The sequence below is a fragment of the Electrophorus electricus genome, chromosome 8 (assembly GCF_041902795.1).
Source record: "Electrophorus electricus isolate QZ-2024a chromosome 8, ASM4190279v1, whole genome shotgun sequence".
NCBI classification, from domain to species: domain Eukaryota; kingdom Metazoa; phylum Chordata; class Actinopteri; order Gymnotiformes; family Gymnotidae; genus Electrophorus; species Electrophorus electricus.
The window spans coordinates 7561465-7578299 of record NC_137504.1 but is presented as its reverse complement, the minus strand read 5'-3'; the positions used below and the strand labels follow the sequence as shown (position 1 = coordinate 7578299).

General features: G+C 35.2%; 3 protein-coding genes across 7 annotated transcripts; 2 read left to right on the top strand and 1 right to left on the bottom strand.

Annotated features, from left to right (window-relative positions):
* Positions 1-292: 292 nt before the first annotated feature.
* Positions 293-3826, bottom strand: cfap300 (cilia and flagella associated protein 300). Of its 2 annotated transcripts, none has more exons than XM_081718902.1 (8): positions 3631-3826; positions 3317-3448; positions 2542-2623; positions 2383-2455; positions 1834-1991; positions 1571-1743; positions 1235-1285; positions 293-877 (listed from the first exon to the last, which is right to left on the bottom strand). In XM_081718902.1, the coding sequence occupies exons 2-8, from the start codon at positions 3424-3426 to the stop codon at positions 709-711; spliced, it is 816 nt and encodes a 271-aa protein (XP_081575028.1). In that variant the 5' UTR covers positions 3427-3448; positions 3631-3826; the 3' UTR covers positions 293-708. The 2 variants fall into 2 exon arrangements, with proteins under 2 accessions (XP_081575028.1, XP_026859509.1); XM_027003708.3 differs by having other exon boundaries at positions 1219-1285; positions 3631-3819.
* On the top strand, positions 2647-6893 carry angptl5 (angiopoietin-like 5). 3 transcript variants are annotated; one of them, XM_027003687.2, is made up of 9 exons: positions 2647-2978; positions 4163-4329; positions 4646-4817; positions 5019-5122; positions 5232-5325; positions 5420-5523; positions 5711-5831; positions 5950-6135; positions 6333-6893. In XM_027003687.2, exons 2-9 carry the CDS (start codon positions 4261-4263, stop codon positions 6650-6652), a joined length of 1170 nt encoding a protein of 389 aa, XP_026859488.2. In that variant the 5' UTR covers positions 2647-2978; positions 4163-4260; the 3' UTR covers positions 6653-6893. The 3 variants fall into 3 exon arrangements, with proteins under 3 accessions (XP_026859488.2, XP_081575027.1, XP_026859496.2); XM_081718901.1 differs by having other exon boundaries at positions 4132-4329; XM_027003695.2 differs by lacking the exon at positions 2647-2978 and adding an exon at positions 3589-3671 and having other exon boundaries at positions 4132-4329.
* Positions 6894-8087: 1194 nt separating this feature from the next.
* Positions 8088-16796, top strand: trpc6a (transient receptor potential cation channel, subfamily C, member 6a). 2 transcript variants are annotated; one of them, XM_027004590.3, is made up of 12 exons: positions 8088-8855; positions 10031-10784; positions 10889-11068; positions 11206-11370; positions 11563-11779; positions 12012-12239; positions 12440-12704; positions 12927-13122; positions 13384-13587; positions 13718-13762; positions 14030-14105; positions 14234-16796. In XM_027004590.3, exons 1-12 carry the CDS (start codon positions 8713-8715, stop codon positions 14371-14373), a joined length of 2613 nt encoding a protein of 870 aa, XP_026860391.1. In that variant the 5' UTR covers positions 8088-8712; the 3' UTR covers positions 14374-16796. The 2 variants fall into 2 exon arrangements, with proteins under 2 accessions (XP_026860391.1, XP_081575754.1); XM_081719628.1 differs by having other exon boundaries at positions 9980-10784.
* The last annotated feature ends 39 nt before the right edge of the window (positions 16797-16835 follow it).

Here is a 16835-nt window from a genome sequence, read left to right as displayed (position 1 = left end):
GCAATAAAATAGGGTTTACCCAGTAAATGGGCCAGTGATAACTTTTTTCAATTAACTCAAAATTCAGTCATAATCTTCATATTTTATAATCATATTCATAATCTTATTCATATTTACTGTTTGCCAATATCTATGTTCATATATCCATGCTGATTTAAGGTTTTTCAATTTCATAAGTATTACTTAAGATTATTGCATTTGGGTATAGACAGCCACTCTTTCAGCATATAAGTAAGTACAATAAGAACAAGTACATGAAAATGCTTCCTATGAAAACCTAAAAACCATCACATTTAACAACACCACTGAAGGCATTTATTAAAGATTTTTATGTCTCAACATTGTTTTATCAGATATTGTTTATCAGGATTTAATTTTCAGTGTTTATGGTGCATCATGGCACCTTTTTGTTTTTTTCCAGTAAATATTTGGCCAGAAGATGGTGCTATAGACGATAAGTGGCATTTCTGGGCAGAAAATATTAGATGTGGATGATGACATTTTCATACATACATAAGCACCCTTTTCACTAAATATAGTTATTTACCTGATGGACAGTTAGGAAGCTTTAATAAATAAAAAATAATCTGCATTGCTTCCTTGAATTGCCCAGGAAAACAGTTCATATTGTTCCATCATAATCCAAAATACCAATGTTTAACAATAACATGGATCAATAACATAGAGAGTTACAAAACAGAAAACCTTCTAATCATGTAAAAGAATATCAAGAGCATAGCAAACTGTTATCAGAAAACAATCCAACACCAAAACTGTGGTACAAGACATACACATGTCTTTTGAAAGGATCGATGCACAGATAGGCAAATGTTTGCTCGTTGTCTCTCCCAGATGGATAATAAATGCCATTACCATCCTGGAAAAGGGTTGAAGAAATTATAGTTAGGACACCTTTAGCATTTTGTTTTAAAAAGCAACATTGTTTATTCACAAGTCTGACATTAGGATTGAAAGCCATAAATAGCTCAACTATGGTAGATATAATTTACCAAAAGATTAAGTGAAAAATTGTCTACAGAATAACTGGTAAACTGAATTGCCAACACAGAAATGCATAATTTTCTTTTTATTCTTTTTGGTGTTTGTTTGCAAATATGTGTGTGTGTTAATATGATGTGTAACATATAACAATGAATAAACCATAGTTTAAAGTTATACGTAAATAAGTGTTGATACATGTGGAGTGTAGAAACATACATAAGCAGATACTTGCAAGACTGTTGAGACAACTTTTATCTCTTTTGTTTCAGAATTCTTCTGAACACTATGGAGCACCAAAAAAATGTTAAACCAAACTTCAAACCAAAATATCCTTATTCCTCTTTATATACATTATAGTTATAATTTAATTTGACATATTATACAAAGAAAGTGTTACTGTTTATCTTTTAAAAATCCACTGGAACAAATAAAGTCAAGTTTAAATGCACCACACCATCAAACACTATATTTCTGACTTAAGGTTTCTACTAGGATATGCATATTTGGCTTATTTGTTGAGTAAATGAAAGAAAATAAATGCTAAGTAAAATATTACTAAAATGCTCACCTCACCAAATTCTTGTAAATCAATTTAGCAGTTTCAATGTAGGGACTTATGATATCTTCATACTGGCAAAGTTCACCACCCAGTACAATGTGCTTAAACAGTCTAAACAGAAACTCCTGGCGGTCACATGGACTGACCACATTATAATGATCAGAGTCCTCCTCAAGCAACATCTGAACACATTGCATATCTTTTGTTTGAACAGTATTAACCCACACTTAGTAAGATCAGATGAAATGATCCAAATAGCGAATGTTTATTACCATTCTCAACTCATCAAAGTCAGGATGTACTTCATGGTAGCATTTGACAATATGGCCAGAAGGATGCACAATTCCACTAGAGAAGATTGGATCAAATATGTCCACAGACACTTTAGTGCAAGGAACAACTTCCACATCCACATGCGTAATTTCATTGCCTATTTAAGAGAAAATAAAGACAAGGATATATGTGTATAATATATTTATAAATTTCAGTATATCACACATTTTTAAATTTTAATTAATATTATTTCACTTCTGTCTTGGTTTAGTTGATGTATATGTTTTACACTGCAACTGTTTTATTTATTTTTAAGGTTATTTTAACTCTATTAACTAATGTAGATGTTTTATTATATTACTTTTAACCCAAGGTTCTTATTTGTGTTATTTGCTGCCCAGTATCTTTTATTTTTTACTTGGTTATATGGTAAATGAGGTCTCTAATTCAATGTATTTCTGAGTATAAATAAAAGTTGTATTAGGCTTTACAAAAACAATTAATCTATATTTAAACCTAGTTGTACATTTGTGACAATACAAGCCTACCTAGAGTTATCCATACACCAGAGGTGTTCAGCATCTTTAAGTACTTTTTAACACAGGGATCCTGAAAGAAATGCTAAATAAAAAGGCACATAAAACACTTAAGATAATAATCACACATCCACATTCATGATTTGAATAAAATAAGAATGCAGAACTCACCAAAGCAAACTCATTCTTTCTATAAGCCTGAAATGTTTGGTCAAAGTTAAAGGCTTGAGCAGAAATTCTCTCCAACATGGACCTAATATAATAGGCAAAAATAACAGAATGTTTCAGACAGAGGTCTTTCAAAACCTGTGCAAGCAAAGTGCTTCTGAAGTTCCAGTGAAACCAGTTTATGTTGTAAAAAAGTAGATGTTTCAATCATAACATTAATTCTATGGGGTTCTAAGGTTCATAGAGCGTAGATCAGTTCCTTTTCTTAATGTTTCCTAACTTCATTGTTGCCATATCAACAACTGGCAAAGCCATCAAACATTTATTAATGCAGTTAATGCAATGCCTTGCCACTGGAAATGACAAATCCTTGATACTGATGGTGCAAAGATCTTCAACAAAACGATCAGCAAACCTTCTCTTGTTTCTCCTATGTCAAGGTGAATACATCTCTCGCAACAAATACACAACTCTTGCAGTAATACACGAGGAGGAATAATAATTTCCTGCTAGTTATTTTATTAGCTGTGCTAATAAATGTTTAACATATCTAGCGGTTGGAGACTACAGAAGCACACTTATAGTATTATATTAATACTAATAAATCAGTTAAACTCAAACAGCTAGTATCTAAACTAGTAGCAAAACTAGCGAGGTGGCTTGCTAATGTTTGCTAATGCTGTCTAAAGTGAGTGAGGGTGGGGAAGCAACTAGCTAGCTAGATTTAGCTAACAGCTCTAAGAAATTAAGTTTAATAAATTACATTGTATATACTCACCACTTCATCAAGAGTCCCGATGTATGAGAATCTCGTAGAAACGTAAAGTGTTTGTTGGAAAGCAGATTAAATGTGTAGGTTTGCTCAAAACAATGCGTTTCCTCAGCCATGTTCGTTGTTGTCGCACAGTTACTATGGAAACGTGAAAACGAGGCAATATGCCCCAATCAACGTTTAGTTAACTATCAAGCACACAAAAACACGTCACTTGGAAATTAAACGCTATTTTGTTTTACCATAGACCACAGAGACGTGTTTTTTCGTTAAATACAGCGTAAACTTAACATCTTGAGTGCAGATTGCATGTAGCTTACTTGTTCTGTTGGCTCCAGGCAGAAGAAAAGACAACAGTAATGTAAGCTTTTTCGTGTAAAGTTGCTGTACACTTTCACTTACTGTGCATTGCCTGCCTACCTCAGCAAGACTGTCTAATGCTCAACAAATGTATTCCCAAATACCACAAAATTTTAAACCTGCTTGAACCTAACCAATATCACTTTCAACACAAAGCAAAATCAGCTCTACCAGCTATAAAGAAGACCTACAAAATCAGCATTGGCGCAGTTTTTGTAGGCTATAAAACCACCTAGGATTCTGCTGGGTTTCTGGAAGGAATGCGTTTACATATGTGCTGCACTGTGCCCTGCAGCTTTCCATCTTTTACATGGCAGAGAGAAGTGTCACATTTCTCTCAGCCATCTGGTTTTCATAGGCCATACAGGATGTTGTTTTATACAAAGTTCAACAAAACAAAAGTAGTTTACAATGACTATTGTATAGCCTTGGACAACCACTTATTTTTTGTTGTGGTCTAGGCACCAGCAGACTATTTTCATTGTATTGCAGCCAAGGAGGCAGTCCTAAACCCAAAGACTTCACAGAATCGTCTTGTTATATTGAGAGCTGTGAGTCTTTATGCTCTCAGGAACTTTCCATAATCTGACATGATTTGGATCACATTGGTTTGGCTTCATGTTGTTCCACATCTTTTTGCATTACCAAACATAACAGTGGTAAGTGTTTTTTTTTTTTTTTTTTATTGCCCTCTATCCTTTTGGCTTTTATACTCTAAGCTTCACTATCATTTTGTGTTTCTTTCCGATCATTGGAATGAGTGCTCACTTCAGTTGTGGCTAGCAAGAAACGGGCATCACAATCAGTTTCAGCTGCATAATCTTTGCTTTTGTTGAGGTGTTTTAGTTTTTCTTTTTATGGCTCCATATTAGTATAATTACTTTATGAGTATTTGTAAATATTAAAGAAATATTACTGAATAGTGTAGCAAAAATGTAATTGAGTAATTATAATCATGTTATTCTTGTTAAACAGGATATAAACAATACAGCACTCAATGATTTTGTTACATTAGCTGAGAACTTTGAGGATGGCTCTCTCCGGAAATCGGAAGATCACAGTGTCAGAGTTACTGGCAAAGAAAAGTGTCTAATGCCGTGTGAAATGACAGCAAAACTCATATGGGATGAAAAGCATTCATGGTGCAGTATGTATTTTAGTATATGCCCACACATATATATGCTTTTGTCTGATTGTGTCCAAATGCAATTTTGACAGGTACTGGTGTCATTAAACCTTTTACAAGATATTTCATGGAATAGATTTAGGGTATCTCTCATATTTATTACTTCAAAATCATTTCTAATTTTTTTGTTTGTGGGTTTGATAACCTTTATTTGTTATTCAGGTAACCTCCAGCATGGCATGGCAGCACATGCAAGGGGTACTAGAAAGCTGATTAGAGATCTAATTGATGAACAGCAAAAGACACTGGAATTTCTCTCCAGCCAGGTATAAACTTGTAAGACTCAGCTTAAACTTTTCTCTGCATTCCTGCATACATGCTGGAAAAATATGGCTCGGCTGTATGTGTTTGAAGTTTTTTTTCCCCTTTTTTAAGGTAATGGAACTTATGAACAAAGTCCACTCTCTCAGCTCTGAGGTGCAGAGGAGCAACAGTGACATGCTCTCCTTGAAACCTTTACAAGTTCATGGTAAACAAATACATATTTTTGCAGCAAATCATTTAAAAATTGTAAATCATATTTATAATCTTGACACACTACTTTCAATCTCCGATATTCACAGGAAGAGACTGTAGTGACATCTTGGAAACACTTGGGACAGTATCTCCCAAAATTCCAAGTGGTATTTACATTATTCAGCCAGAAAATGCAGATTTCCTGTTTGAGGTAATACTTTATTCAAAGTTTCTTCAATTATGCAATTACATAGTGGTTATTTTTATTATTTATATGTATTTTTATTCAAGTCCCAGTCTTTATATTTGCCATTGACTTGACATTTGTCATGATTTTGTCAGTGTTGTACATTTCTAAATATAAAATTTAATTTTCTCAAACTTACCACTTGATTTAGGTGTTTTGTGAGATGGACTACATGGAAGGAGGGTGGACAGTAATACAGAGAAGGACAGATGGCCTGACTGACTTTAAACATGTGTGGTCAGACTATCTGAATGGATTTGGACCTCTATCAGGTCAGGGGCCATAAAACCACTATTGAGTTCTGTTTATGCTTGGTCATGATCAACACTGTATTGTAGTACAATCATAAGGAAAATAACGATGCTTTGTTTCTGTGTGTGTTTGCTTAAGGAGAACACTGGCTAGGTTTAAGGAAGTTGTTCAGAATCATTAGTCAGCGGAACACACGCTTCCAGCTGCACATATCCCTTATTGCTCAAGATGAATCAACTGCTTATGCTTCATATGACAGCTTCTGGCTTGAAGACGAAAGCAAATTTTTCACAATACATCTCGGCAGGTATGCTGGAAGTGCAGGTGAGATTTTAAATGTCTCCTCCCTTAGGATTGTACAATAGTCGATTAGATATTGCAGTAGGTGACATTATGACTCAGGAGGTGTGACTGATCTGGTTCAGATTTTTGTTGTTGTTTGAGTCATGTGCACATGATCTGCACACATATTTCAACTCATATTGAAATATTTTTCTAAAGGAACTTTTCTCCCTTGGCAGGTGATGCCTTTAGGGGATACAACCAAGGGCAGAACCAGGACACGGCTCCTTTCAGCACCGCCGATGTTGATAATGATGGCTGCTTTCCATTTTGCACTTTTGATAACAAATCAGTGGAGAGCTGCAGCATACATCACAATAACACAGGCTGGTGGTTTAACCAGTGTGGCAAGGCAAACCTTAACAGCTCCCCTCTGGATCATGATCGCTCTGTGCAGCCACACATTCATTGGGACACATGGACTAAAAATGGAGAACTAGTCAACATTAAGTCTGTAACAATGAAGATTAGGAGAGTTGAAGGGTCAAACCTAAAATAGGATTTTTGCGACATGAAGATAATTTTAGATGTGAAATATTTACTAATAATGTAACAGAATGTAACAGAATGTAAATCATGGCATTCTATGTCAGTAAACATACAGGCTCAAAATGCTGGCATTTAAAAGGTATTTCTTTCAAGCAAATATGTCCATGTGTAATTTGTCCTTTTTATGAACCCTGGTTTGCAATGTTTGACTAAAATGTCAGCATTAACCCATTAAAATGTTTTAATTGTTATGTTTGAAGGCTGATCTATTTGTGGAAAATAATGCTGTTTAGTTTGAAACTTGTGCTAGAGCGGAATTGCTGTTTGTGTCAGCTGATGGGAAGCAAATGTCAGCACTCCTGCGTTCCATTTTTAATTGTTGCATGTTAAGGACATAGTAATAACTAGCCTACTGGGTCTGTGGTCATGAGAAAACCCTTGTACATCATTCTGAAAAGAGAACTCTTGGGGAAGGCTAATGAAAAAAAAAGAACCCTCTCAGCATGTTCATATACATAGTTAAAAATAAAACCAGAAATGATGAAATAATGACAGCTGAGGAAGTGATGAGACATTCTGGGTTCTGACTTTAAATTCTCTGATCAAACACCTGGAAGTACACGATAAGCTGTATCTTGCTGATGTAGGTGGCCTACTGATTGCGTTAACCTATACCCATTTGACCATCTTTAACACACTTGAAAGTGTTTAGCGTGTATGCTTCCATTAGCATCACTGTAAATGGATTAGTTATGTGTATATATTATACCATCTGTACTTTGTCTATTTAGAGCCCAAAGTCCATCTTGTCCTTTCAGAGGCTAAACAAAACGCTCCAGTGAATTACTACTGTCCAATGCCTGAAGTTATTAAAGGGACTTCGGGGGATAAAGAGATATCCCACTATGCTGTACTGTAAAGTATACTGTAGTATGAATGTAAGACAGAATGATGCATCCAAATACAACAAAAATCAAAACAATTATTTTTAATTTTAATGTATTTTTATTATTATTATTTTAAAGAGACTGGCATGGTATTATTGGTAAATGATAAAAAGTGTTAATTCACAGTAGTTTTCCTTGACCTGAACGGTTATTGAGTGCATTGCTTTGTCTGATTGAAAAAGGTCAACAAGCTCTCAAACCTCCTTACCACAGTAATGTATATCACAGTATAGGCTAGTAAGAATACTGACTTTCAGCCCAGTCCCTGGAAAAGGGGCTTAAAATAGTCTGTGACTGTGGCAGTCATCAGTTTGAGGCACTGTCAACATGAGAAAAGAACCAAGACAGTGGCTTCCCATGACCCTTTCTGCGGTTTACCTTTTGACCCCATCATCTGAGCTCATATGTCCTTAAGGGGTTTTCTGGACACCACAGCAGCCAGGCATGCACACAGGCATGTAGAGATGTGGGTATGCTTACACATATATATTAGATGAAGGGAGATGACTAGGAGAAAGAAAAGGAGGCACAATATTTAGAGAACAGTGAATGCGTTCTAGGCTGATTATTGGTTAGTGTGGAATTCCATTCAAGGCACTTCCCACACTGACAGAAAGCTGGATCTTTACCCAAGCACACAGGAAGCAGAGGTTATACCAGGAATACAATACTGACTCCTGACTTCTTCAGCTCCATTTCCTCAACAGACATTCTGAAATGAAATGGAAAGCAAATTTCTTTTAAGCATACTCATGAAAACGAGGAATTTACCAGGATACCAGTATTTTTTGAAACCACAAGGAGATTTTACAGATTTTAAAATAATTTATTGTTATTTGCAAGAGGAAACATTTATGTGAAAAAAGAACAATTCACAACTTGATAATAATAGAAGATAACATGGAGGATAACTTGAATGGGTGATGATTGTTAAACGACACTTTTATAGTAAAAGGACAGGAGAGAATGCTATCAGAATTCCTAGATACTCTCTATTACCTGAAGGCTTAAACAGAAATGTAACAAAGCCTAGAAGAAAAATGTGCCTTGCTTGAGAATGAAACACAATTCATCATTTACTGCGGCTTAATGTGATTTGGGTTCATTGCATTAGTTAGAAAAAATGAATCAAAGGAGACCTGTTTTGGAAGATAAAAGTCAATCAAAATTCCACACACCTGACAAGAGGAACAGAAGTAAAGACAATCTTCTGAAGAATGCTGAATTTGATGAGGACTGTTATGGCTATTATGGACATTACCATAGGTGAGTAAGGTGATTTATACCTATTTATCATGCTAAACATTATAGGGTTATATGTATTGATTACACTGAATTTAAACCATTAGACTGTTACTCTTGTTTAAAGAGTAAATTATTACTCTAAACAATTATTTTTTTACATATATTAAATGCCAAAAATGTAAAGAGGAACTTGATGTAAAATTAACTGCCTTTTACACAAAGTTTACAGTTATTATTTAGAATGATGAAGCACTAATACATCTACTTTAGAAAGCTGTGGGTTTGTTTTTTTTCACTTTCTTTTCATCCTATTAGCATAACCTTTTAGTAAAATATAGACATTCAGGTTGAACACTGGAAAAATGATAATAGTTAAATACTTCAACACAACACAACACTTCAGTAAATTTAATTAAAGCAATATTAAAATAATACACAAATTATGTTTGCCAAAGATAGATGTAGTATAACTTTAATCAATTTGTTAAGTTTTAGGCATTATTATTTAGCATATAATGAGTATCCTTAGATGATCTATTTTTTGTGTTTTTTTGTTTGTTTTGTGGTTGGATAAGTAGAACTTACTTGGTTACTAAATCAGAAATATATAGTAAATTTTGCATTAAACATGGTCTCATTAAAATATAATGCTGCATTGTTTGCATGACCATTCTTTTGATGATGAACATGAAGAATCAAAAAACAAAACCCAAAAGAAAAAAACACAAAAACGAAACAAAACACACAAAAAACAACCCCCAACCCCTCAAACAATCAAACAAAAGTCACAAAAATAGTCTGCAATAAGGAATATTTAGGTGAGAAAAGAATGAAAAATGGTGGGACACCAGGTGTTGTAAAGCCCCTAGATCCATCACTCAAGAAATATCACACTACAAGGGAAGTATGAAACCGTAATTGGTTGATGTAATAGTGTGGTGTACATAACATTATTGAAGCAATTTTTCAATAATAAAATTAAACCCCATGAATTTGATTCACATTGTAATGCCCCTAATTGTAAGTTTATTACATAATATTAATTTAATCAGCAGCTGATTCATTCATTAATGGTGAAAGTTACAAACATTACAAAGTTTACATTTAGTGCATGAAAAAACCCCAATTACCATTGGTTTTGATAGGTCATACATCATTCCAAAGCCTAAGTACATCCTATTTGACTCTTGCCATAGTGAGTGTGGACTTCAGACTCGACAGACTTTGGCCAAGAATAGGAGACAGGCTGTGCGGGGTGCTGCTTATATGTTCAATGCCCATCCCAATAGTCTTACACCGATAGAAGAGCGTTTTCTTGATGCTGCTGAGTATGGAAACATTCCAGTAGTGCGCAGAATGCTTGAGGAAATCCCTGGGCTAGATGTGAACTGTGTGGATTACATGGGCCAGAATGCATTGCAGCTGGCAGTGGCAAATGAACACCTTGAGGTCACTGAACTTCTGTTGAAGAAAGACAACCTATCTCGTATTGGGGATGCACTACTTTTGGCCATAAGTAAAGGCTATATAAGGATTGTGGAGGCCATCCTGAGCCACAAGGCCTTTACTGACTCCAGAAGACTGACAGCCAGCCCAAGACAGGCAGCGATGCATGATGATTTCTTTGCATATGATGAAGATGGGACACGCTTTTCTCATGATGTCACACCTATCATACTAGCATCTCACTGCCATGAGTATGAGATTGTGCATATTCTCTTGGGGAGAGGTGCTCGCATTGAGCGGCCTCATGACTATTTCTGTACCTGTGACACCTGCAACTACCATCAGAAGTATGATTCCTTCAGTCACTCACGTGCACGAATCAATGCCTACAGAGGGCTGGCCAGCCCAGCCTACCTTTCACTCTCCAATGAAGACCCTGTGCTGGTTGCCTTAGAACTCAGCAATGAGCTTGCATGCTTGGCAAACATTGAAAAGGAATTTAAGGTATGGATCATATAACATTTTTGAAAATGAAAACCCTGAATGGTTAAATATAACTCAGGCAATGTTGCTTTACTAAATTAGTTCTCACTGCTTACATTCCTAAGAATGATTATAGGAAGCTCTCCATACAATGTAAAGACTTTGTAGTTGGACTTCTGGATCTGTGTCGAAACACTGAGGAAGTGGAGGCCATTTTGAATGGTGAGGAAGATGAGAACTGTGAACGACCTCCACGGCCAAGCCTCACCCGACTAAACCTTGCAATAAAGTATGAACTGAAAAAGGTAAGGTCCAGTGTGGAATGAAATTCTACCTGATTGACTAAGGTAATGCTTAAGAAATATATTTAATTTACGCAGCAAAGAGCAGTGTTTGAGATGTCCTCAATGCTACCAGTCTCACTGCTTGTTTTTTGTTCTAGTTTGTGGCCCATCCAAATTGTCAGCAACAACTTCTCTCAATCTGGTATGAGAATCTGTCTGGACTTAGACAGCAGACCACAGCTGTCAAGTTAATGGTGGTCTTGGGTGTTGCAGTAGGACTGCCCTTCTTAGCCATGGTATACTGGGCAGCACCATGTAGTAAGGTCAGTGTGCCCAGTGTCTGTCTTATATGGTGAGAGGCCTGCATGTAATGATATGTTGTGAAATAATAATGAAATAAAGGACAAGTTTTTTTTAGAGCAATAATGACACAAATAGGCTGTAAACAAAGTTTTTTTTTCAGTCTTTAAACTTCCATCTTTTTTCTTTGGAATCATTTTTGTTATTCCCTACAGCTAGGGAAGCTCATGAGAGGCCCATTTCTGAAGTTTGTGGCTCATGCAGCTTCTTTCACTGTTTTCCTTGGCTTGCTGGTTTTAAATGCAGCTGATCGTTTTAACGGGACCAAACTGTTGCCAAATATGACCATCCAAGACTATCCAACACAGCTGTTCCGCATGAAAACAACTCCCTTCACTTGGATGGAGATGCTCATTATATTCTGGGTCACAGGTCAGTTAGAAATTAATATTTAATTCATGTGTCAAAGGACCAATTAAGATCAACATTCAATCTGCTTCCAATTATCCTGGTAAAAGTATCAAAACAAATGGAGAAACAAGAAGCAATTAATAGATCCACTTACCAATAATATTCAAAATTCTTTCAATTTTTGGTGTAAGTGAAATGTTGAATTTCCATGAGTACATACAAAAGAACCCTACACTTTTTTCTTGTCTCTCAGGGATGATCTGGGCAGAATGCAAGGAGATCTGGTCTCAGGGTCCAAGAGAATACTTGCTTGAACCCTGGAATATGCTGGATTTTGGAATGTTGGCCATTTTTATAGCCTCCTTCGTGACAAGGATCATGGCATTCTGGCATGCACATGTAGCACAAAGCTATGTTGACAAACACTACACAAATATAACTTACATAACTTTGCCCACAGAGGTAGAGTACTTCCGACTTGGTGAGTAAAAACCTTATTTTATATATATATATATATATATATATATATATATATATATATATATATATATATATATATATATATATATAGAGAGAGAGAGAGAGAGAGAGAGAGAGAGAGAGAGAGTTTATTAAAGTACAAAACAGTAAAGCAGTGTGTTTGCATTAAATATGGGGTTTGTTTTTATATATATTTCACAGCTCGAATCAGCTGGATGTCATCAGATCCACAGCTGGTTTCAGAAGGGCTCTATGCCATTGCAGTGGTTTTGAGCTTTTCTCGAATCGCTTACATTCTTCCAGCCAATGAGAGCTTTGGGCCACTGCAGATCTCTTTAGGAAGGACTGTAAAAGACATCTTCAAGTTCATGGTGATCTTCATTCTGGTCTTCTTAGCCTTCATGATTGGAATGTTCAACCTGTACTCATATTATCTGGGTGCCAAACAGAATGATGCATTCACCACGTAAGTACTTGAGAAGATATATGTATAATGTTTTCTGGTTACCAGAAAATAAAATGGGTTCACTCAAAGGCAGAAACACACCAGCCATGTAGGCTACTCACTACAATTTACATAAAAATGAAAATACTGTTTTAATTATAATTTTCTTTTACAACTTTTCTTTTCTGTAGCAATGTTAAATGCAGTGTTTTTCTTTATTTTACTCTCTGACAAATCCCACAGCATAGAGGAGAGCTTCAAAACATTGTTTTGGGCAATTTTTGGACTCTCTGAGGTCAAATCAGTGGTTGTGAACAATGGACACAAGTTCATTGAGAACACAGGATATGTTCTCTATGGAGTATACAATGTCACCATGGTTATTGTCTTACTCAACATGCTCATTGCCATGATTAACAGCTCCTTCCAGGAGATTGAGGTATTTCACCCCTTTCTTGTCATTTACATCTACAGTATTCAAATTCCGGCATGCTAACAAGACAAATTTATAAGTACAACTGCAGCAGCTACTTAGGCTGTTTGAAGGAATTTTGCCGATGAAGGTCATCCGTGTAAAGGACAAAAGACCACAGCACAATTTTATCTCTACTGATTTAGATAAGGTTTTGGAATGATACCTTCTGGAATCAGTCGTTTTAAAAAAGTAATTAGCTTCTTCTGGTCTCTTTGCTGTTTGCAGGATGATGCAGATGTGGAATGGAAGTTTGCCCGTGCCAAGCTCTGGTTCTCTTATTTTAAAGAGGGCAGAACCCTCCCTGTGCCCTTCAACTTGGTGCCGAGCCCCAAGTCTGTGCTAAGGCTGGGCATGGGTCTAAAGGCTCTGTTACTGAAGCTCTTCCACAAACATTGTGCCATTCTGAAAGGCGAGGCAGAACTCAGTGAGGTGACACAGACATGATTGGTCCTACTATAGATAAGATCACAAGCTTGTTATTTTTGAGTGTGATGAACTAAGGCAGGTTCAATATTACCTTTTGTTTGCATTGTTTTGCTTTTCTGGGTAACTGGTTCAGTTAGGAGAGAGCAAAGCCCCCAGAGATTCAAGTCGCCGATATCAGGTATGATCATTACTGCAATATTCGTTAAATCGACTCCTGCATGGCCACATTAGTGCACAATTTAGCATGTTCCCCAATGAATATGTTTGGCTTATGATGGCCTTATTAATTAGCCGCTGAATTTTGTCAGATGTTCAGAGGAGACTAATTTCGAAACAGTGCAGCTCTGTATAATATAGAATATCTCGAAAATGAATATCTCTAAATCATTGCATGTGGGGCTGAATAAAAAAAGAAGAAATTCTTACTTTTTGCAAATTTGTACAGAAAATTATGAAGCGCCTCATTAAGCGATACATCATAAAAGCTCAAATGGACAAAGAGAGTGATGAAGTCAATGAAGGTAGGATACACTGTTGGTAACATTACCTAGGATATAATCACATTAATTTTCCAAAGTGATGCTAAATGCAAGGTTATATGAGTAAGTGCTATTTCATATCATTTGTTCATACTATGGCTGTGGTGCAGGTGAACTGAAGGAAATAAAGCAGGACATTTCCAGTTTGCGCTATGAGCTGCTGGAGGAAAAGGCTCACAGCATGGAGAACGTAGCCGAACTTGTCTGGAGACTTGAAAAAAATCTGTCTCTTTTGACTGATCATGAATGAAATCTCATGCAGTACAATATTTGTACATTTGTCTATTTGTTTGTGTATTGGTTACTGCCTTTGACAAACTGACAAGGAATATTTACTAACATACCAGTTAATTTGAAAACGTTCATTGCTAGAAAATGTGTTTAGTTATGTAATGACAAGTAATGAAGTATAACCTAAAAGAAATTATTGGCTTCAAGCCAAACTAATTGAAAATATGGCATTTATTGATCTTATAATCAACTATTATAGCTCACTGAATGAATGCTTTCATGACTCGTATAGGGAACAATATGTATAAAGAGAGCCATGTTTTATTTTCTCTTATATCGTCCATTCTTTTCCTTTTTTCTTACCTTGTACTATCTTAAATATAATTATAAAACTGTTGGCAACATTAAAGGATTTGCATAGTAACACTGAAAAGCATTCAAGGAAGGACACAAAACAGAAAAAAAAAATTCCCTTTTTCTTTTAAAAAGGACAATATTGTAGTGGAAAACAGTGCAATATCATAAAAATAATAGCAAATGCAGCTTTAAAATCAAAAGAAAATATAAAAATTATCACATGGACACAGAAGAACAACTGCCAAGCTAAAGCTGTTCCAGGACTTAAGAACTACTCATGTTTATGCTTATTATAAACACTATTATTAATGACATTACATAAGGTACTCAGGGTTAAATGTCCCCCAAAGTCATTTCTTCACAAAACCAATGTTACCAAATTTCCTTATTTGGAAATCTGAACACTTTTGAATGCAACTATTCTTAGTCATCTAAAACTATTTCCTCATACATCTAATCTGTGGTCAACTGATCTTATTTGACTTATCATGAAAAGATTTTGCATATGCATGATTATTAAATTGCTTTAGTAAATAGTTAATAGAGAAATTATTTATTTGGTCCAGGCGTGGCACTATCATTTTCAGTATATGGGTACAAGCAAGAAAGTAGGCTACAAAAATGGCATAAAACCTACAGTAACCAAATACACAGACCTGAAAATGTGTTAAAAATGTGTTTAAAAATTACAGCACATATTAAAAATGGTTGCTTCTTTGTAAAAATCAACATTGAGAGTATATGAACATTATTTCATTTTGTTGTTCAGTCAAACATGTGTTTAATACAATAACAATGAGCAGTTGTACATGTTTAATATATTCTGACTGACTCTTGACAATGTGCTACATGATTCAATGAAGAGGCCTGCTTAGCCTATGCAAAGTGGCGTAATCTTCGGAAGCTTCGGAACTTCGCAGCTGTTTGTACTTTGAACAAGTGAAAGTAGAAATGAAAATGACCAAAAATTGTAACTTATTATTACATGTAAAACATGGGGCTTCTCTGCACAACTTGCCATGGGTGCACACCACTCACAGTACCAAGTAAAGCTCTGCTATAAATTTGGGTCTAGGCAAAACCATACAAACAAACAAAAACACTATACTTTTTGCTAAAATTATGCTTCTGGAAGTGATTGTGTTTAAAACAATATGCTCCCTATTTTTTTTACAGTCAGTACTAAAATTGTAGCTATTATTTAATATGTACTGTACATACTGTACATTTGTAGACCATAAAGAATTATTCCATATGCACATAATATAACACACTTTATTGAATTCTAAATGAGCCTTTCTGCTCACAGTTATTTACAAAATTTTATGGAAAAGGCAACATCATTTTTTAATTGTACATGAATGTATAAAACTAACAAATGGTCAGACAATAAGAAACAAACTTTAAAATTATCATAGAGAAAAAACTGTGAGAATTTGATGTTGCAATTAAATAATTCAGAATTATCTATAATTTCATATTTTATGGTGAACGTTTTACAATACAAAAATGGCCTAGGTGGTACCACTGCTAAAATGATTTTGCCATTGCAATCTTGATTTGGAGACACATGTCTTATGGTCATGGAACTTAAATGTTTTTATTTTTATTTATTTTAATTTTTTTTGTCAAGTAACTATAAAATGTCTGCATACTAATTATAAAAAAAAAAAAAAAAAAAAGCCCTAAGACTGGGGCTGGGGGGTGTTTTCCCCTCTGAACCGTACATTTTGTTTTTTTATTAGGATACATTTAAATGATAAACCAGTGTGAAGTGAAATACAGTAGAACCATTAGTGGAGCAAGTTCCATTTCAATGAGCTCAGAAACACAGCTCAGGACACAGACATAAACTGACAAACATTCATTTTACATTACTTTTTTATCGTACCCCACCGCATCATACATAATACACTTAACACAAACGGGCATGAATAAACTTTGATAAGAAATTGCAAAAATATTAATTTTACACTGTACTTTAGAAAATGTGCATCAGGGGAGTTGAAAGAAATTCAGGTAACTAAAAATTATAGTGATCAGATCTCATTGAACATAATAATAATGTCTTTCTGAAATGCAGGACATGATGACTTAGGATACATTCATGAAAGTAGTTTACTG

Bases quoted from the DNA above. Each gene is read 5' to 3' on its own strand.
- trpc6a (XM_081719628.1), top strand. From the start codon at position 8,713: ATGAATCAAAGGAGACCTGTTTTGGAAGATAAAAGTCAATCAAAATTC. The intron at 8,856-9,979 runs GTGAGTAAGGTG...TGGTTTTGATAG, and splicing joins TATTATGGACATTACCATAG to GTCATACATCATTCCAAAGC. The intron at 11,371-11,562 runs GTCAGTGTGCCC...TATTCCCTACAG, and splicing joins GGGCAGCACCATGTAGTAAG to CTAGGGAAGCTCATGAGAGG.
- angptl5 (XM_027003687.2), top strand. From the start codon at position 4,261: ATGATTTGGATCACATTGGTTTGGCTTCATGTTGTTCCACATCTTTTT. The intron at 5,326-5,419 runs GTAAACAAATAC...CGATATTCACAG, and splicing joins GAAACCTTTACAAGTTCATG to GAAGAGACTGTAGTGACATC. The intron at 5,832-5,949 runs GTCAGGGGCCAT...TGTTTGCTTAAG, and splicing joins TGGATTTGGACCTCTATCAG to GAGAACACTGGCTAGGTTTA.
- cfap300 (XM_081718902.1), bottom strand. From the start codon at position 3,426: ATGGCTGAGGAAACGCATTGTTTTGAGCAAACCTACACATTTAATCTG. The intron at 2,624-3,316 runs GTGAGTATATAC...CTATTATATTAG, and splicing joins TCGGGACTCTTGATGAAGTG to GTCCATGTTGGAGAGAATTT. The intron at 2,456-2,541 runs GTGAGTTCTGCA...CTTTTTATTTAG, and splicing joins GAAAGAATGAGTTTGCTTTG to CATTTCTTTCAGGATCCCTG.